Source organism: Ailuropoda melanoleuca, chromosome 11 (genome assembly GCF_002007445.2).
Source record: "Ailuropoda melanoleuca isolate Jingjing chromosome 11, ASM200744v2, whole genome shotgun sequence".
Taxonomy (NCBI): Eukaryota; Metazoa; Chordata; class Mammalia; order Carnivora; family Ursidae; genus Ailuropoda; species Ailuropoda melanoleuca.
This window is the reverse complement of record NC_048228.1, coordinates 1,883,012-1,903,325: the sequence shown is the minus strand read 5'-3', so window position 1 is coordinate 1,903,325 and position 20,314 is coordinate 1,883,012. Positions and strand designations below refer to the sequence as shown.

The window sequence follows — 20,314 nt, the reverse complement described above, 5'->3', positions numbered from 1 at the left end:
GGCTGCCCCAGGGAGCTGGGGACTGCGGGGACCCCGTGTCTGCATCATCAGAACCCCCGAGAGGCCCTGGGCCCCACCCCGCATGGCAGCAGGCCACCCTGGGCTAGCGAAGGCCCTGCACTAGGGAGCGGAGGAGGAAGCTGGCGAGCGCTTTGTTTATGCATTAGGAGAAAACACGCGGCAGCGCTCTAATGCATCTCATAAATTACTGTCGTCAAGGTCAAACGAATTAAAAGGGGGGCAGCTATTATTAAGTTTACGAGGCGGCATCCTGACCACCGTGCCAAGCCAAACAGTCAGCTCAAAGCCATAAATTTCCCTGGGGAGACGACCTCTGGGCCCATCCCCAGGCCCCACCCCAGCGACGGCCCAACAGGAGCTTCTCCCCAGAGCGGGCGCCCCCTCCCTGCCCAGGGCGGGGAGTAAACACGTGCAATAAAAGCTCTTTCACAAATGGATTGAAAGGTGTGCACGTGTGTGCTTGTAGCGAGTGTGGGAATGCACGTGTGCTTGTGCACAGGCGTGGAACTGTGTACGTGTGCCTCTGTGTGCACAGGTGTGCAGCTGTGACAGTGTGTGTGTGTTTGAACATATCTGCACCCACGTCTGTGCATCTTTGTGGGAATGTACAGGAATATGTGTGTGTCTACACTTGTTTGTGTGGGTGTGCACATGTATCACGTGCACGTGTGTGAGTGTGCATGTGCTTCTGTATGTGGCTCCATGTGTGAAAAAGTATGTCACATGTGCGTGCATGTGTGTGCAAGTGTGCATGGATGCTAGTGCAGGTGTGCATGTTGTGTGTAACGCGTGTCCTTACATTGCGCATCTGAATGTATGTTTCAGTGCACACGTCCGTGCATTTGTGTGCCATATGCTCGTGGGTGCGCACGTTATGCACACACATTGGTGTGCACGGCTGACCGTGTGTCACACATGTTGAGTGTGAATGCGTCAGTGCGTATATGTATATGTGAGTGTGTATACATATGTGCATGCTTTAGTGCGTGTTTACGTGCATGTGTGTGCATGTCTGTGCAACTGTGAATGTGTGTTTGAGAATGTGTCTGAGTATGTGTGCACGTGCAGAACTGAGCCTTCGTGACCTTGGACTGACTGATGACCGAAATGGCCTGACCCCGAGGGATGTCGAAGCCAAGGAGGCAGGGAGATGGGGGGGCAGGAAGAAGGGGGTGCCCTCTGCCTCCTCCCGTGTCAGAGAGACCACCATAACTGGGTGCCAAGGAGCGAGTTGGGAGATTTGCAGCCTGTACAGGGTTTAGGGGAGAGCCCGGCGGGAGCAAGGACCTCCTGCTCATGACTAGAAGCTTCCCTGAGTCTAATGGGGGAGGTGCCATTCCCATATCTGGTCATACCCGGCATCTCCACCGGTGGGCACCTGGATACCCCGCCCCGGACCCCTGATACCACGGGGCAGACTCCATGGGAGCTGGCTCTGGAGTGCCCCTGGGGGACCTCCGGGGCTCGGATGACACTCTCAGAAGCACAAACATGACCTCTGTTCCCATCTGTGCATGGAGGTAGGTATCTAGGTGCCAGGGAAGGGCTCTGTGGCGGGACTGGGCGGCTCCAGTGCTGATCCAGGCGCCTGGTCGGCTCACTGTGGACAGCCTGTCGTCAGGGAAGTGTTCGCTTGGAGGAATACAACACAAATGGGGAAAAGCAGCTCACGCTGAGTCTGGCAGTCAAGTTACAACACCCAGGCCCTCACTGGGGCTGAGAGCGTGGGTTTGGCCCTCTGGGACTTGGAAGTCTCTGCCCATAACATCTCCCAGAAAGGCCGACCCTGGAGCTTTCCCTGGACTCAAGCTGAGCTGCAAAATGGATGGGAGGGAGGCAAGGCCAGCCTGTCCATGCAAACCCCAGACACGGGGCAGGAGGAACGGGAGCAGTGGGGCCAATGGCCACCCGGAGCGCCAAGGCAGAGAAGATTCTGAAACAAAAGCCATCCGAGCACTGGGCCGGTCCCCAGGTAGCGGGGTGGAGTGCCAGGCACCAAGCCCAGGGAGAACACACATCACAAAATAATCACTCTGCGAATCTACACAGCATTGCCTTTGAAGCGGAATTCGAGCATGCAAACCCTTCAAGAGAAATGTCTCCTGGAAAATAACGCAAACGGCCGTGGAGACACTCGAGGTTTCGGGAGCCCGCACACAGCCAGCGCTGTGCGTGCTGTTCGCGCATCCAAGGCATCCACGCGCACCCAGGAGGACACTCTTTTTCTGCCTCCTCGAAGACCGGGAAACAGAGGCCGGGACGCCCAGAGAGGAGGTGGCAGAGCTGTGTAACTGGAGCTGGGGCACCAGGCGGGGCCCGGGAAGCGGGGTGGCAGAGTCCCAGCTTCCCGCGAGGGGCCCGGAAGAGCACCAAACGTGGCGTGTGAGCTTGGAACGGCCTGGCTTTCCCCCGCAGGCCCTCCTCATCTTTAGAAATGTGGATTTCCTCTACATCTGAGGACCGAGAACACCATCTCAGAACGGAGCCGGATGCATCGACCCCACAAAACTGCCCCTGTGGGTTTGTTCTGACTTCCTGGGGCCCTCCCACCACCACCGGCGCCGTGAGTGAGTTCGAAATGCCAGTTTGTAGTTTACTCTTTCTGGACCCAACTGGGAACAGCCACAGAAGTTGAAATGTGAAAACAAAGACAAGAAGAAAGGCCAACCCCACCCGTCCATACCACCGACCAACTTACTTTCTCAGTTTCGATCTGGAATTTGGACTTAAAATGAAAACCGAGCCTGATTCTCGCCCTGATGGCAACTGAGGACGTCCCGAGGCCATGAAACGGATGGAGGAGATACATGTGGCCCTCCTCCCCTGCCCCCTCATCCCTGCACGGACCCAAGTTCACCCCGGGTGAAGGATGGAGCTGGGGCCGGCCGTGGGTGAGCCCCCCCTCCCCGTGCGGTGGTGTGGACAAGTGTCCCAGCATCCTCCACGCAGGTAAGGCGGGCACGCAGCAGCCACGCCGAGGGCTCGCTGGGTGCGCCACGAAGGATGCGCACAGCCCATGTGGTTCCACTGCCCCGCATGGCAATTCCACGTTAACAAAATACTGAAAGAATAGGCTACATTCTGGTTATATAATGTTACATTGTATGACATGGTACTGCAGCAGACCATGTTGTCCTGTTATGTTATGTTATGTTATGTTATGTTATGTTATGTTATATTATATTATAATCCGTCTCATATGCTCCGTACGCAAGTCACTGCATCCTCTTGACTTTTTATGGAGGGGGGGATAGTTAACCATTTGGAGACTTTCTCCAAAGAAAAGCATATTTGAATGGAAATGATTTTCTTTATTTTCTCCCAAGAGCAAGGAGCTTTCCTGAAAGAGAAATCTTTACCCTCTCCGCTGAGAGTAAAAACAAAATAAAAAGTCGCTGGAACTAATGAATCCTAAAGTGGCTTCCCTCTGCTCTGAGTCACTTGCAGGGAAATTGGAAGCGCGTTTCTTTACAAAGCTCCAGCTTTGAAAGAGCATTCCCAGGCTCAGCCCCGCAGGCCCGGTGCGCACTGCCCCTGCCGGCTGGCGACCCGGGGCCTCTGTTTCTTCCGCGATACCTGAACGTTGTTCCCCCCGGAAAGGCCCCTGCCCCCAACGCAGCACACAAAAATTGTGATTCGAGACTGAACTCCTTTCCTCTGAATCTGGGCGGGGGGAGTCCGTGGGGGCCGCGGGCTGGGGCAGAAGCTCCAGGTTCTCCCCCGGGCAGACCAGACCCAGGAGTGCCAGCCCGAGGTGGCGTGTGTCAGGTCTGCGCCTGGCTGTCTATCTGAAGTTCCATCAGCAACTTTCCACGGCAGAACAGGAATGTAACAGAAAAATACATCAGTGCCTAATGGCTTCAGAGAGCCGAGGGGGACACAATTATGTGGTATCTACATGCTAATCTATCAGACTGAGGCTCAAAGGCGCTGGAGAGCCCACTCCAAATTCCTGCCGTGATAAGGGGCCTCTGCATTTAGCTGGGGCTGGGATAAAAGATTTTTTATGATAATTATCTTAGTGAGGAACATTTTTGCATTTTCTTTCTGTGCGATTTGGAGTTTAGCGGGGGAGGGGGCGGCTGTTGGGGGGCAAGGGGGTGACCGCAACAGCAGAAAGCATGAAAAGTCAGACATTTGATGCTGGACTATTATGCGTGGAAAGCAATTAGCCCACAAACGTTTGATGAATTATTAGGGAAATGTGGACCCAGTGCATTTGAGATCTGGGGCCGGGGTTGGGGGTGGTGGTGGTGGATAGCAATCGAGGTTTTTAAAACCTTTTGGAAGAAAGAAGTTTCATTACAGAAACGAAATCTCCTCGCACGCTCCCCTGAGGTGAGTGGGTTTATCTTCCCGAGCTCTGAGCTACCTCAGCTCTACAGGTCTTTTCAACAATTGTTTTAAGGAAAATGAGACCATCCCCTCACGACCAGACCTCAGCCGTTTATTTTTCTTTTCTCGACGGCCTAATTAAAACCAAACTTCAGAGGCACGTACAGATGGGACCCGGCTCTGTGGCCTCCGGTACGGCAGCTCAGAGACACGGGCCTCGTGGAGGGAGGACCCTCACTGCTGGGCCACACTCAGGGATCGAAAGGGTAAATTAAGGCAGAGATCTCTGCATCTGTCCCAGGCCCAGCCACGGCCACTCCCTCGTGTGACATTATTAGAGGAACTTGCGGTAAGTGGCATTAATCATTAAGTCTCTGTGCCTTCGAGGGGAGGGAAAGAAAGACAGGAAGGGGAAAACCAACCTCCCTCCTGCTCCAGAGTGAGCGGAATCACCAGCCCCCGCCGGGAGGGTCTCGTTCCAAGAAAAGACACCGTGTGCTCAGTGGTGGCACGCAGAGAGTTAATGGACAGCCCTCTACTGCCAACACAGCGCTCCTCGGATGGACGTGAACACGGTTCCAGAACCCCAAGGTGAATGGCACATTGCTTCACAATGTGGATGAAGGAAAATAAATCTACATTTCAGAAATCCTAGCGTCTTTGCGGCAGGAATTTTTCTATCGTCCTCTGAAACGCACTCGGGCGTGGATGAGGGAGGGGGGAGCGAGACCGCTGGACAAGCACCGAGGGACGCGTCAGGAGCGACGGGCAGTGGGAATGCTTTCTGCACAAGTCGGAGGAGCTCCGCCGTCATCCCTGCCCCTGGGGGACCCCCTTAGCCCGGTCTCACGGGCATTGTCTTGGCCAACTCATCCTTAGACATTGTTCTCCACAACACATATTACGTAATATGTGTTCCCTCTCATGAAATCAGTTTTCCTTTAACGTTTCTCGGACTTCTGCTGTTAACTACAGACAGACATTGCTCTCAAGACATACACGCCGTCACCGCCCTCCCTTAAATGAGCCCCAAAGTCTCCCATGGCTCTGGAGGGCGACGGTTTCCAAGCAGCAAAACTTCATTTTTTGTTTTTGTTTTGTTTTTTTGTTTTTGTTTTAAGTACTGGGGAGAGCAAACCATGCGGCTGCTGATAATAATAATAATATAGTTAAAAAAAATCCCCCGGGGATTCAACAACACATACAAGGCCACGCGACACCGTTCGCTCCGACTGCCTGCAGTGCTGTCTTGAATGTGGCGTGTGGCCCGTATAACCCACAGATGGGACAAGCACGATGCTTCGGCTGGGAGGTTGTGAGGGGGCTGGGGCAGGAGCCCAGGATCGCGGCCCCTGGCATGCGGTGTGACGTGATGGGAGGCCTCAGGAGCTCCTGCCGGGCGGGGGGGCTTACCATCCAGACCGGGGGGCACCGTCCCCAGGGAGTACGCGCCTTCCTTCACGTGCACCAGCAGCTCCTCCCCAGGCTCGATGTCCTTGATGACTTTATAATAAATCTAGGACGGAAAAGCAGAGAGAAGGGGTGAGAGCGGCCGTCCTTGCTGCTCAGAGCCACGCTGGGCACACGCAGGCAACACTGCTCCTCGCCGGGGCTGGCCCGCTGGCCCCTGGACCTGCCTACTCATGGCTGCTAGGGGGTTCCCCTCTGGAACTTTGTAGAATATTCTCAGAAGGACTGGAGGCCCTTTAATTTGTTTCATCCAGTTGTTGGATATTGGTAAAGGGGATGCAAGCTGAAATCAGTGAACATGAACCCCAAAGTTCCCAGGCAGGGCGTGTCCCAGTGGACGTCTCAGGGAGGGTGGCTCTTTTCATCCGGGAGCAGGGCCTGGCTCCCCTTCTCAGTGTGTATGCTAGACCCCCTTTGCTGCTGGGGGTGGGGTGGCTTGGGGTCTAGAGGGGGTCGAAAGTGAATCTGCATGTTTTGAAATTGGGCCATGAGCTCAGACAGAGGCTCTGTGGGCCAGGGCAGCAGGCTGGCAGTCTCACACGAGCGTGGACTCCATTCACAAGGGAAGGCAGAGGGGCACAAGGGCCTGCAGCAAGCTCGGTGCCCAGCAGCCATTGGGGTCTAGATGGGGGTACCCCTGAAGACAGGGAGGGGTACAGGGGACTCAGGGCAGGTCTTGCAGCCTGGAGCAACAGACCCTGAGGTTGAGGGGAGGTGATGTGGAATGTCCAGCCTCAACACTCCGAGTAGCTCTGCAGTTTGCTGACACATGCCTGGAAAGGAGGCTGCCTGCCCTGGAGGTGTGGCCAAGATCTGGAAAACGCTACGGCAAAGGGCACCAGGGCAGGCTTGTTTGGGATGGCACCCAGGAAACAGGCTGCAAAGCCCTGGGTGACTGTGGGAGAGGACTGGGTCTTCCCTGCCCAGGACGCCCCACCCTCTCTGCGGAGCAGTGACACAGGTCCTGCGGGGGGGGGGGCAGATGCCAGCTCCTCACACAAGTGGGGCTTTTACACCAGGGATCATGCATCTCAAGTCCAGAAATGCCAAACTGCCAACCCACTGCCTGCCACCCTGGGTCTCTATCCAGTTAACAGTAACCAAGGTGCTTCCAGGAGTCCGAAGGCCCGGCAGTGGGGCTGCCCGGGAGGCCAGAGAAAGACCAAGACAATTCCATCTGCCCTGGGAAATGCAGGGGTCCCGGCTTCTCCAGGCTGATCCCCTCCAGAGGCCCTCTGGCACTGCCTTCCTTGTGGAGGACCTGGGGGTGAGGGATCAGGCCAGACCGTCTGACAGCAGCGGGACGTGGTTCGGACACCCACGGACTGAGCTGGGCAGGCCGCCCGCAGGCCCCTCCTGCCCCTCCCTTCACCCCCAGGCCCTGGGAAACATCCGGAAGGCTGAGCTTCCTCCTCTCTTGTCGGACCCCTTTTCCCTTCCACAGGCCACGTCCGTGTGGACTCCCTCACAAACCGCCTGTCCTGACTCACCCCAGAACAGCAGTAGGGAACTCCCGAAAGGACACACAACGCCCCACTGGGTCCCCAGCGCTCACCTGGATTTACTCCCAGGGTGCAAACTTCCTCTCCCCTGTACTCGTTAATTTTATTTGGCAATTGTTCTCAGATACATTGTGAAATTAGTGAAAAGATTTTAAAATGGAAAATAGAATCTGAACCTTATTAACTTTTGTAATTAAGCCAATTGTCAAGATCCCAGTTTTGTATCATTTTATTTAAAAAATGACAGTGGCCAAATAATTGTTTTACAAAAATCAGACTTGAGCCACTGTGTTTCAAAACAGGGTCCAAAGCCTATGGGGACACTCCCACATAGCCCGGGAAGCCCAAGCCACTGCTTAGGCTGGTCATTCCTTAGCAGGGGTAGCGCCCTTCCATCTGCCAACGCACTCAGCGGGCATGCAGGCTGGGGTCGGGCTGGGGACAGAGGAGGGTCTGTGGCCGGGTTCCCTAGGGGCCCCGTTAGAGGGCAATGAGGCCCGCCCGCCGCCGCGTCCCTCCCAAGGCCCCGCTCTGACCTGGAGTCCCGCTCCGTGTGCGCGGCTCCTATGGCCACGTCCTCCCTCCGGCCGGGCTGCTGGGCTCCTATTCTGGCCGGCCGGGGCTGGCGGGGGGCTGGGTGTGGCCCGCCTCCCCTCTCCGCCTCCCCATCCGACCCCCTCGGAGGGCCACCCAGCCTCCGGGGACCCCCCACCCTCCTCACCCCCCTCCCCGAGCGCCGCTGGCTCTCCTGGGACCCCCCACCCTGGCTCTGAGGGCCACTGGACCTCCTGGAATCCCCCACCCGGGATCCAAGGCCGCCTAGGTCCCCGCCCCCACACCCCTCCCAGCTTCGAGGGCTGCCCAATCTTGCCGGGACCCCTCTGCAGCCCCCACCCGCACTCCCAGGCTGCCTGGCCTCCCAGGGACACACGCTCCAGCTGCCGGCACAGCCCCGAGCTGGAACCACGGAGCAGAGGGGGGGTCTAGTGCTCTTGGCTGTGGGGAGCAGTTTTGTGCACAGCGGGCACCCCTTCCCCAGCCTAGGACCTGCAAGACAGCCCTCCAGGCACCTGGCAGGGCTGGAGCGCACAACACCAGGGCAGTGGCCCGCCGCCGTGGCAGCCTGGACTTTGAGCGGCAGACGGAATTAATCGCTATTAGTGCTAATTGCAGGGCTAGGCCGGGTGGGGGGGCGGGGGTGTCCCCAACCTCCTCCACCTGGAAGGGGGGCCGGGAGGTGAACAGGAATCAGCTTGAACTTTCCTGAACTCTGTGGTGCAGCCACTGCCGAGGTCAGGGAGGTGTGAGGGTGACTCCGGTGCACACGAAAGCCGGGTGTTTTTACGACCCGTTCCCACTGGCACAAAGGCCTTATCAGCCAGACACGCGGAGAAAGTCACGGTTCCAGGTCCGCAGGCTCTGCCGACTACCCGGGACAAAGGCCGGCTTCAGTGGGACTGAGGCCTGGGTGGCCCCTGGCCTCTGGGGCGTTACAAATTGTGCATTTACTATGCTGAGCCTTTAACACCTGATTCCTGAAGCCCCTTCAAAATTCCTGACGTGGACTGGTAAGCTTCCTTCCACTGTGTGCCCTGCAGCGGGCCGGCGTCTGGAGGGGCTGAGTGCTAGAGTTTCCACGGGGTGGGGCGGGGGAAGTCCGTTCCTCCAGGAAACAGAGACCCTCCCCTCTGATGCCAGCTCAGCCACGGGGAAGGGAACGAGGTCTGTGGAGGTGACAGCACTCAAGAGCCCACGGCTTTCCCCCACAATCTGCAGCGCCCAGGCCCCTGAGACCCTGTCTCCGGCTTCTGGGTGTGCGGCTGGGCAAGGCCCAGCTGGAACCTTCCGTCTGGTTTCAGGATCTGAGAGCTGGGGAAGCCACAACAGCTGAGTTCACGGGAGCCTATCCATGTCTGCTCTTCAAGGGCTTTCGAAGGAACGAAGCCAAACAGATGGGGTCTGAAGTCAGGTCCTTGTTTCAAAGTCTCAGGCTCTTCTCGAGGACAGCGGCTCCACCGCGTGTGGGCAAACCACACCAAACCCGGGTCCTCCGCGCGACTGTGCTCTTCCCTTCTGTCCCTCTCCTGAACAGGGAGGCGGCTCCTCGCAGGTGGACGGAGCTCCAGGACAAATCAGCGGCTATGTTCTCAACAGTAGGCGGGGAGGCTGCCTGAGAAAAGTTGGGTTTCACACAGGCCCTTCTGTGAAAACGAATGTCACTGTCGCCTTAACGACATTCTCTGAGACCAAGTATTTCCCATTTCCAATGGCTGTCAGTTTTGGCCACTTCCTAGAGTTTGTTTTTTAAATATCAAATCAACTCACAAGGGTAGATACTGTTTTTGAATATGAGGAGTTCAGTTCCACGATTTTCATTCCTACTTAATCTTAGAATCTTACAATTTAAATTACGAGGAACTCCGCCCCAACCACCCTGGGGGGCAGTGAGGAGGCGCGGCGGGGGGGGGGAGCAGACACGTTTCTCAGAAGCCTGAAGGTGGCCAAGCGCTCCCTGCTTCCGCCAGTGCGAGAAGCGTTCAAGGAGAGTTTCAGAACACGGGCGAAATCCCCCACAGTGCGTTTCTCTGTCCGTCCTGGATTCGGAAATTGTGCTGGAACTTGTGGAAGCTCCTGCTATGCCGTGAGGGCCTTTTCACAAGAGACAAGCGCCCAGCGAGGGGCTCAGAGTGGCCTGTCCGGACGGAGGGCGCTGGTCCTTGGGCATCTTTGTCTTTTGGGAAGCCCTGCCGAGGCCTGGTGGGTCCCGTGCTGCCTCACCACGGCGAGGACTCTGGAAATGCTACTGTATGTCCTCACTCGGGGGGCCCACATGTGGGCCGTCTGTGCCTGGGAAAGGCTGTGGACACCGGGCCCTGAGGCTGCCTGAGGGCTTGAGCGTTCTGTGTTTGGCTGCAGGCCAGAGCAGGGACAGGCCGGGAGCCGCCGGGGGCTGGGGCGCAGGCCTGTGTGTCTCTCTGGCCTGTCTGTGCCTTCCCGGCCAGTGGGAGCCTTCCTCTGCCTGCTCTGGCCGCCTGCCGGGTCAGAGCTGAGCAGGAGCGCGGGGGCAGCACGTCTGGGTCGGCGACCCTCCGCCGGCTCCAGGAACATGCAGACAGTTCCTTCCTCTTGTCGACAGAGGAGACGGCGTGACGTGCCTGGGGCTCGCCTCACTCCTGTCTTCCCCTGCAGGGCTGAAGCCACTGTGTCCACGTCCTCACGTTCTTGCTGCTCTAACCCGCCACCGTCCCAGCTGCACACACGGGGGAAATGTCCGGCACATTTCTCGGCCTTCGCCGTGCGGTTTGGACCTGGCGAGTGCGTCTATGTATACACGGACGTTACCGGCTGCTTCAGCCCTCTTAAGTGGCATTTCCTAATAAAGCGTTCTGTTTGATGAACCCCGACGAGTGATTACAGCTGGCATCGTGAGGGCACAGTTGAATTTATATCTTATTCTTTGCGAAGAGAGGATCAGTTTGCTCTGAAGAGGGCGCCGGAAAATTAGGCAGCTTTCGGGACTCAAACGCATTTGATATATATGTTGAGTCTTTTGTAAACCCGCCAAGAAACGCTACAATGAATCCCCTGCCCTTTTCATTTCAAAGGGGAAATTGTATCTAATTGTTTGCCAGCTACCATTGAAACTGGCCAATCCGTTTACAATGTTTAATTTAGAAAATCATGGGGAACGAGAGCGGAGGGAGGAAGGAACGGGGTGCTGGATGCCATCCCGCGAGTTCCAACCCCGGAGGATGGCTCGCACGCCCCGACAGGCGGCGGGCGACAGGCGGAGGGTCCGCGTGCAGGGAGAGGAAACGAAAGCGAAAGACATGGGGCCTGGGCATCGCGCGCTCAGCCGGGAGCACCGGGTTTTCATTAAGAACCAGCATTGGCTCTCAGGCACGCGGGGCTGCGTGGCTATCAGTGGGCTAATCTGTGAATGAAATGCCTTTCTGTAACACGCCTTCCTGCTTCCACTTTGGGGAGCCCCGGCCCCTTGGCCCAGGCGGAACGGTCTCTGCCCCGGGGGGGGCGTGCCGGTGCTGTTGGGGAGCCCCCGCTGCCCAACACGGGGGAGCACCCGACCGGCCCTGGGGGGTGCAGCAGGGGCCTCGTGGCCTCTCCTCGGTGTGCTGGGGGCTCCGGAGCCCGAGTTGTGCTCCCCAACCTCTGTTTGTGACCCCAGCACTGTGTCACACCATCCTCAGCCCTGCTGGCCATGTGACCTTGCCCCGGGGAGGCAAGGCGGACCGGGAGAGAGCGCGCTGTGAACAGGCCTCCGTGCGCGCCTTACTCCCAAGCTCTTGTTTTCATTCTGAACATTAAAACCAATCCAGGAGCAGATCCCGTCCATCTCCTGAGACGATTCAAATGAACTCGTTTGCTCATAATTGTGGGAGAAGGAACCAACCACGGGTGATCTGAGTGTCTCAGATTTTCCGAAAGGAAAAGCAGGGGCTTGCGGGCAGCAGGGGGAGAGAGAGGCGAAGAGGCCCGGGGGCGGAGGAGGGGTCACGCCACCCAGAGTGAAGCGAGGCGCCCGTGGGCTTCCTTTGCCTTCCATTGACGCTAAGCGGGAAAGGTAAATCAAAGCGCCCTGGGGTCTTTGGCGGTGATCTGACCACCCCCAAAAATGCCAGAGAAAAGCTCCGTCCGCCTGGCTGTCGCTTACGGACGCTTTGTTCCCAGCAGCCCAGCTGCCCCGAAGCCTGTGGCATCTCAGGACCGTCTGCGGGCTCCATGCGGGTAGCAAGCCACAAGTCACTGTTGATGGGGCTGAGTCCAGGAGGGAATTCATGGCCCAGCATGGCCTCCGCTGCACTGCGCTCCTCCGTCCAGAGCCGCAGAGAGGACACAGCAGAGTGGCCAGCAGGCCACCTGTCCTCAAGGCCTCCCGGGGCTGGGACCTCTCAGAGCCACAAGGCGCCAACAGGGGGGTCTCGGGCATAAATGAGATAGTGGAGGCAGGGTTGAGCTCACGCCACGGCTGCCACAGTCCACAGAGGAGGTGCGTGGCTGTCTCCAGAGGACACGTCTCCTGTCCAGAGCTGCCTTCTTCTCTGCCAGATCACTTCTTCCGGGAGCCGTGACTTCCGAGACTTTGTCTTCGGGACCCTGAGACCCCCTCCTGCCCGGTCTCCTTCGTCTTCTCAAAACCAGGGCTGAGGTCATGTGACTTGAGCTTCTGAAAACCATCTGGCAAACCACACCCTGCGTTATGGATCTTTGATTTTCAGTCTGGACGCTGTCCCTCCGCTGTCTGTGCTGTCAGAAGCTGGTGTGTGTGTGAGATGGAGAGAGAGAGAAAGGGGGATTGTGCACCTCGGGGTGCTCGTGTGTGTGCGTGGTGGGGGGTGTCCGTAAGTGCAGGAAATCCTGGTAGAAACCCTTGGGATTACAGAGATCTGAGAAACCCCATTAATATCGTGTAATGTTTCCTTCTCAAAGAGAAACCTGTCTTCAAAAATCTTTGTTTTATTATTAATATTTCAGGGGCAATTTTAGTCCACTTTGTAGCAACTGGTGTTTCCAACAGTCGGGACGGGAACGGAGGCACTTTCTGCGGAGGCCGCGGGGCCATCCCACCAAGAGAGAGCTAGTCAGCCTTGGGGAGGCTGTTGAAAAAATAGTTTTCCTAACCAAAAATAGTCTATTATACCCCTTTCAAAAAGACATTTCTGGTGCGCCTGGGTGGCTCAGTCAGTAAGGTGTTGACTTTTGATTTCAGCTCGGGTCATGATCTCACAGAGGATCGAGCCCCGCTTCAGGCTATGTGCTCAGCAGGGCGTCTGCTTGGGATTCTCTCTCTCCCTGTCCCTCTGCCCCTCCCCCTGCTCATGAGCTCTCTCTCAACGTAAATAAATAATTTTTTTAAAAGGCATTTCTAAAATTCTCTTTGTTCATCCAACAAACATTGAGGCCTGTGTGGATGTATCTAAGAGCAGTCACTCGTTTTATTAAGAGTTAAAAATTACAGTATTATTCTGCAAAGGAGAATATGCCTCACAATTTGCTAATTTCCCTCTGTTATCTGATATGCAAAGGCAAGACTTTGGGATGAAAATTGAGGCACCTGACAGCCTTCTGAGCCCCTCCTGACCCGGGGCCCGGCCTGCCGCCTCTCCCCTGCTCCTGGTTCCCCGCCTGACTTGGAGGCCACGGCACACAGCTGGTTAAATGTGCAGGTGCACCTCGGGCACCTCGTTGCTCTGTAGCACAAGGAACAAGCACCGTGGTCCTCGGAGTTGCTCCAAGGGTGGGGGGTCCTCTATCCCTCCAGGGCTGGGGATCTGCAATGCCCCAGGCAAAGCAATTTCGATGCTTTGGGTCATGTCGGTGTTGCATATGCTTAAATGGGCACCCCAAGTGCCCTCTGAGCAAGTGAGTGGAAATGGGGGTAGCTAACCTCCCAAGGCTGTGTTGGAGAGAAACATCCAGCAGGTGGGGAGGGGTCTGAAGGAATTTCGATGTCATACTGGGTTTGAGTAAAAGAGCCGGGAGTGTTTCTGACCCTATGCTGGACCCTTGGGAAGGGTAAGCATTGGGGCACCAAAGTGGGGCTACGGGAATCAGTGAGACTTAAGGACCACCATTCCATCCCAGCAGAAGGTATTTCTGTCCCCTGGTGGAAAGAGATGGAAAGATGTTGCTGCAAAGCGGTCAGTTCCACGGGGAGCGGACGTACACACTCCCCTGAAATATTAATAATGAAACAAACAGGTTGGAAGACAGCCCCCCCCCCCTTGGAGAAGCTCACACATCTATCTGCTTTTCCAGAAGCTGGCCGCAAGAAGGTACCTACTTTGCTACTAAAGTCTGGTTCAAACACTCCAACAGACGTCTTTCTTAACGAAAGAATCTGGATCCTTTGTTACTCTATTCTGTGTCTCACAAGAGTGCCCCCCTGGGGCTGGCCCCACGGTGCTCCCCCCCCCCCCCCCCCCCCCNCCCCCCCCCCCGCGCCTCAGCTCCCGGACACACGACCAAGGACACCGTGGTCCACAAAGGAAGCCGCGTTGGAAAGCCCATCTCTCCGCGTGCCTATGTCCGATTCTCCTTCACTCACCACCTTCATTTGGAGGAAGGAAAAGTGTTTTTTTTTAAAGTTCTAATTTTTTATGATTCTTCTTTTGCTTTGATTTCTGCAGTATTTTTTGTAATCAGAAAAAAAAAACCCACCTAATTTTCAAAATGCTGGGTTCTAAGTACAAGCTGTTGACGTCCCAGGAGCTGAGGTGGATTCAAACTTCACGGGTTTGTGAAGCAAGCACCCGCTCGTGTTCAGCGGGGAACTGCTCGATCCAGGCTGAGCCCCAGGGCCGAGAGGGAGCCCGAACAGAAGAGGGAGAGCCGGGGGGCAGCTCACGGGGGTCCTGGGGACCTCCCTGGTGTGTGCTGTCTGTGTTTCTTAATGCAAAACCGTCTCTCTGAAGTCAAGAGCGTTGAACCGCTTTTAATGGTTTGCACAGGCGATGGGAGAATGTACCCTTTGTTATGTGGTCTCTGAAAACATTTTTGAAAGCAGTGGAATCCCTTTTGCAGATGAAATCTCATGTGTAACCCCAAGATATTATAGGCAAAAGCAAACTGCTCTGTTGGGAGGGGCTGGGCCCCCCAGCATCCCGAGGAGCCCGGCACTCTGTGAGCTCCGTGGAAATGTGCCCGAGGTGCCTGGCTCTGGAGCATGGAGCCTCCAGGGGCCACTTGCAGACTTGTAATTAAAGACATAGACTAAGAGCCCCAGCACTGGGGCCGCGTGGCCTGCTACGTCAGAAGAAACTATGCGTGGCGTCTTCTCTCCTGTTCTGCTCACGGGCTGGGATGGCCACCGCGAGGAAGGAGAGCCAGAAATGTTTGTAGCAAGGATCAGGTGTGCCGAGCGGGTCCTCGGCCTCCGGAGGGTTGGCAGCAGAAGTGAGGCGTCCCTTGGCCCTGGTGGGGCCGGGGGCTAAAGTCAGGTCCACCGAGCTCAGGAAAAGTATCAGCTGGGGACCAGTGGGGCCAGGATTTTTTGCCCAAACAAGGCCGGTTTCCACCGCAGTCTGGCCAGGACGCCACAGGGATTCTCAGGGCGCTCCCGGAGGCTAGTGTGACCCTTCGGAGAGCCTGGCCAGACAGATCCCGAGAGACAAGGATGGTTCAGAAGCGGATGGGCCCGGCTCTGTACTTCCCTCCCGGGGCGGCGCAAGCAGGGAAGGGGGCCCCCGTGGCTTCAGGACCTGCCGCTCCCGCGGCTTTCCTGCACGGAAACCACCATCTTTTGGTTCTCGAGCCCCGGCAAGCTGCCAGGTGAGGTCTCCGATGGAGCGACCATGGGGCGTCGCTGAGCTCCCGGAAACTCGGCGCCGGCCAAGCGTCAGATCGCTGCCCCCGCCGTGGGACAGGGCAGGGCACGCGTCCTCGGCAGAGGCGCAGCGGACCCTTCGGCTCGGCGGGCCCCGCGGGTCGGTTGGGGGCCCTGAGGCCCGAGGCAAGCTCTGCACCTACCTGCTCGTTGATCTGGCACATGGTAAGGTTCTGGTCGTCGCAGGAGCACGCCACCCGGATGTACTTGAGCCAGCTGCCGGAGCCCGCCTGACCAGCGTCCATGCAGAGCTTCTCGGGGCTCAGGTCTTCGGAGATCTGGCGGGGGACAGAGAACCGGGGAGGGTCAGAGGTATCCTGTGTGCAAGTCTGCACGCTCTGCGTTTGCCCAATGAGGGGCCAGCTGGTCGGGCCCCGCAGGAAGGCAGCCCCCAGCACCTGGGCCTCAGCAGACCCCCCGGGCAGCGGTGAGGTCCTTGTCCCACCCAGCTGCCTGTCCTGGGAGCCTCCCAGAGCCCGGCAGAGAGGAGGGAGGATGGCCCTTTTGCTCACCGAGCGGACTGCTGCCCTGGCCTGGCAGTAAAGGGAGCCCCCAGGGTTGCAAGAAGCCCCAGCAGAGCCGTCCCACATGTGAGAGAGCAGAGGCCACTGTGTCTGAGAACAGAGCCCTCTGTCAAGGGCAGCTGGGGCGTGGGGCTGAAGAAAAACATTCTAGAAGGTAAAGGTGTTGTTGGGGTGTGTGGCTGCATCTGAGCGGGGTGAGTGTGCGTGTGCACGCCTATGTGCGTGTGTGTGCATGTGCACACCCACACAGCACGCACATCTCCCCGAATGTAAGAAAAACATTCCGTGTTCCTGAAGGTGGAAAGTTTCCATTTGACACCTGGGACCCGCAGAGGCCGGCCTCTCGGCTCACCCTCAGCGGCCATCGCACCCGTGACTGGCATTGACTTTGTTGTTGCCACTGGTTTCTGAACATGCTTCTCAGGGTGTGCGTCTCTGAGCAGGTCACTTACCAGGAGACCTGAGTGCTGTCCCCTGCTGAGAGCGGGACACCCCACACCTCTGGACCCTGAGCTGAAGCTGCAGCAGCGTCCCCTCCCAAGCCCACCCCTGCTCTGTTCACTGCTGGCTTGGGGTTCTGAATCCAGAACCTGGGAGCCAGCAGCACCTTGGGTCAACTCCGGGGAAGTGCAGCCCCCTCTCTTAGAGGGCGAGGGAGGCTCTGAAGCCTCAAAGTAGGAAGGAGTGTCCAGGTGGGCAGGCGTGTCCTAGTGACCAGGGGTGTCCTGGGGGTCAGGGTGTCAGAAGGACGCGGTGAAGTCAGGGCAGGGGGTAGTGACCTGTCCCAGCAAAGACCGAGGAGGCCGATTCCAGGCACCATGGCCTCTGCTCCCTGGACAGTGTCCTGAGCCCCTGTCCTGACCAATAAGGACCTGGGAAGGGCAAGAGGCCGCCCCTGAGGCCTGGAGAAGCGGCTCCTGACCAGCCACAGTTCAGATGCTCCCCAAACATGCACAGACACTTTCTGAACGGCCACGGGCCGCAGCTGGCCGCGCGAGCGAGGAGGAAACGCAGTTGTGGGAGGCAGGTGTGTTGCTGCGGGATGCACAGAGCCTTCCGCTAATCCGTCTGCCCATGCACATGCGGGGCTTCCTGAAACCCTCCTGGAGCCCACGCAGGTCCTCCCATGCAGGTGTCAGAGCCGATAGGCTTGGGCCCAGCTTTGCTGACGTCTCTGGAGGCTGATCCGGAAGGGACTTTGAACCTGGGGAACTCAGTTCTGTGATTCTCCTTTCTTGGGGGGGCTTTCCCCAAATGGGCCTCATTCTGAGAGAGGGGCGAGGGGCAAGGGGCCAGGAGTCCTAGCCGGGGGGAAATGAGAGGTGGACGGGTGGGGTTGGAGTGGTAGTGTGGTACAGAGCCCTCAGCCCTCTGCTGCCTGTGTCCAGGCCCTTGGGATGCCAAGGGGCATGGGCGGCATCAGGAAGCCACTGCAGACTGGCCGGCAGCGGAAGGAGCGCAGGCCCACGTGGGAGAGGCCTCACTCCAGGCACTAACGCCTCTCAGGGCCCCCCCCCTCGCACCTCCCACCCCAACTGCAGGAAACCCGCAGAAAAGACCCACAAAGCAAAACCTGTGGTTCGTGGCACCTCGACTGGTGGGGCAGCACCGCTGCCTTCCTCTGCCGCAGGGGGGACAGGGGCCGAGCGGCCGGAACCCATGCACCCCACCCCTCCCCCCGCGGGGGCCTGGGCTCCATGCGGTACCCACCCCACAGCCTCTGTCTCTGTCCACCCCCGCCCGTGCCACAGGCTGGGCTGGGGACAGGGTGCTGGCTGCTGGGACCACCACAGCCGCACGGGCTCTGCCCCCACCCATGGCCTCTGCCCTTCCCCCACCCTGTTTCCCCCCCCCGTCGCCCCCCCAGGCCTACTTGCTGCCTCAGGAGTGTTGCTTCACCTTGACCGGTGTGGGCCCGTCCCCCCAGTAGTTGCTAGAAGAGTCACCCCTAACTAACCAGCTAACCCCTGCTCTGGGGGCTTGGAAAACCCTCTTCATCCCGTTTGCTCACGTGTGTGTGTGGGTGTGCATGTGTGAGGGGCACTCAGGTGGGGGTGGGGGGCAGTCAGTTGTGTTTTTGGGAAAAGACAAACCAGCCCCAATGAGGAAGTGGCCCGAGGCAGCCTGCAGGGCCCACCTGCCTCCACGAGAGGCCCTGGCTTCCAGTGCCTGCACCCTCCCGGGGGGGCCTTGCCCCCTGTGAGTCCTTCTGCGATGCCCTCCTCCACGCCCCGCTCCCCCGTCTGTCCTGGGGACACTGCCCCATGTGGGAATGTCCTGGGATGCGGGTCTCAAACACAGACGTGGAGGCCCCGGCCAAGCCCCTGACCCTGGGCGGGGACTCTGTCCTACAGCCTCACTCCCCAAGGGGCTGTTGGCCTTCTACCAGGAGGGGAGCTCCGTGCTGCACGGGGGGCGGCTCCTCGGCTGCCCCCCCATCTCTGTCACCGCAGAGAGGGTGCTTGACCCTTCAGGCACTCCAGGGCCTTGTCCTGGGGGCAGGTGAGGAAGACGGGGAGGGCTGAACCACCTGTGGCCCTCCAACTCCTTCAGGGTCCATCCCCCGGCTGGCGCCCCTCCATCTGTGAGCCAGCGCGCCCCGCTGCCGCACACCTGCGGCCCAGGAGCCCACCAAGCTGCCCACGGCCTGGCGTGTCCGTCACCCCACGGCACCATGGGGAACGCCTTCTGGATGGGCAAACCCTGCCTTCCAGGGAGCTCTCGGTCCTCGTCACACCCACCTCTCTCTTTTCCACTGGCTGGCCCCTGTTCCGACCCTGACCTGTGCCAGGCAAACCGTCCAGGCCTCTCCTGCATGTGTGAAGGGCTGGTCCCTCGGCCATGCAGGACACCGATCTGTCTCTGTCCCTGTCCAGATGCAGCTCTGGTGTGTCTCCACTCCGGCCAACAGCCTCCCTCCCCCTGACTCCTGTGAGATGCCCCTCCCCTTCGACCCAGAAGACCTGGACCCCAGCCCCTGACCGTTTAGACGGTCATGGGGTGGGAGTTACCCCCTGGCAGGCACTGCGGGTTGGAGGAAACCCCTTCTCCCTGAAACCCTACCTCTGAGTGGCGTCAAGTGAGCTGCTGGCCCTTTGCTCCAGAGAACGCAAAGTCCCAGTCCCGGGGCCCCAAACCAGCAATGCACGCGGAGAGAGGGACCAGGCCTGTGTCTGCCATCACGGTGGGCATCAGGGGCCTCACCTGGGCACAGCTGGGCACAGCTGGGCACACCTGAGTGATGGAGTGGGAGGGGCCAGAGCCTGGGAAGCTGCTGCTTTTCTTCAGACCAGGGATGTGCTCCTAGGGGACCTGGGCCTGTGGTCCCGGCTCTGCGGCAGGACACTGCAGGCCTGGCTCTTGCCTGGGGTGCACGACCCAATGCCCTCTCTGACTCCACAAAGGGAAAAATGGGGTGGAGACATTTGCCTCCCCCTTGCTTCCCTTCCTTCCCTCTCTCTGTGTTCCCCCAGGACTCAGTGGCTGAGCTGGGAGCTCACATCAAGAGCCCATGGTGTGGGTGCGGGTCTCTTTGTGGCTGCATGACCCCTCCCCGGGTCACCACAGGCCTCCGAGGCAGGGGCTGGTATTGTCTTGTTTCCCGTAAGAGGAGATGGAGACCCCAGGAGTGGGGGTCTGGAGCCGTGTCAGGGGCCAGAGGGAGGGTCCCTGCACCTGCTCCGAGACCTGTGGGGTCCTGGAGTTGGGAACGCAGGCTGGGACGCGACAGTTCCCTCTCTTGTCCTCTTTCACAGTGAGATACTCCAGCGCCCGTGGGACAGGTGAAGGCCACCCCTCCCCAGCTTGGCAGCAGGGTTGAGGCCTGCTCCGGCCCCGGGGGGTCGAGACCGTCCCAAGTGGAAGGAGGAAGGATGATACTGAGCTCTGATGCTGCGGGAGGCACCAGGGGGAAGGAAGGGCTGGCCCAGCCCCCGGGGCACCTCCTCCCGGGCCCTGGGCCCTTTAGCTGGCAGTGGCCTCCAGGGCCTTGGGGCTGAGTCTCTTCCCAGATTTGAAATCTGGCTCCCCTGCCTGGTCCCACTCCAAAGCCTTGCTCCGGGTTATTTGGGGGCCGAACCTCGGGTATCCCAGAACCTCCCAAGGAAGCTACGCCCCTG

General features: G+C 58.6%; 2 protein-coding genes across 9 annotated transcripts in view; one reads left to right on the top strand and one right to left on the bottom strand.

Annotated features, from left to right (window-relative positions):
• The window catches only part of PRDM16 (PR/SET domain 16), a 211,182-nt gene that overhangs the window by 29,295 nt on the left and 161,573 nt on the right, over positions 1 to 20,314 (bottom strand). For 7 of the 8 annotated variants that reach the window (XM_034671080.1, XM_034671086.1, XM_034671082.1 and 4 more), the window contains 2 exons: positions 15,816 to 15,950; positions 5,770 to 5,872 (listed from right to left, as the gene is read on the bottom strand). In XM_034671080.1, the coding sequence (XP_034526971.1) occupies positions 5,770 to 5,872; positions 15,816 to 15,950 (238 nt within the window). Of the gene's footprint in view, positions 1 to 5,769; positions 5,873 to 15,815; positions 15,951 to 16,184; positions 16,414 to 20,314 lie in introns of those variants that run through there. The other variant, XM_034671087.1, reaches the window with a different exon arrangement.
• Positions 2,602 to 20,314, top strand: part of LOC117804338 — a 56,325-nt gene continuing 38,612 nt past the window's right edge. The window contains exon 1 of the mRNA XM_034671088.1: positions 2,602 to 2,970. Coding sequence (XP_034526979.1) covers positions 2,829 to 2,970 — 142 coding nt within the window. The 5' untranslated portion in view covers positions 2,602 to 2,828. The remainder of the gene's footprint in view (positions 2,971 to 20,314) is intronic.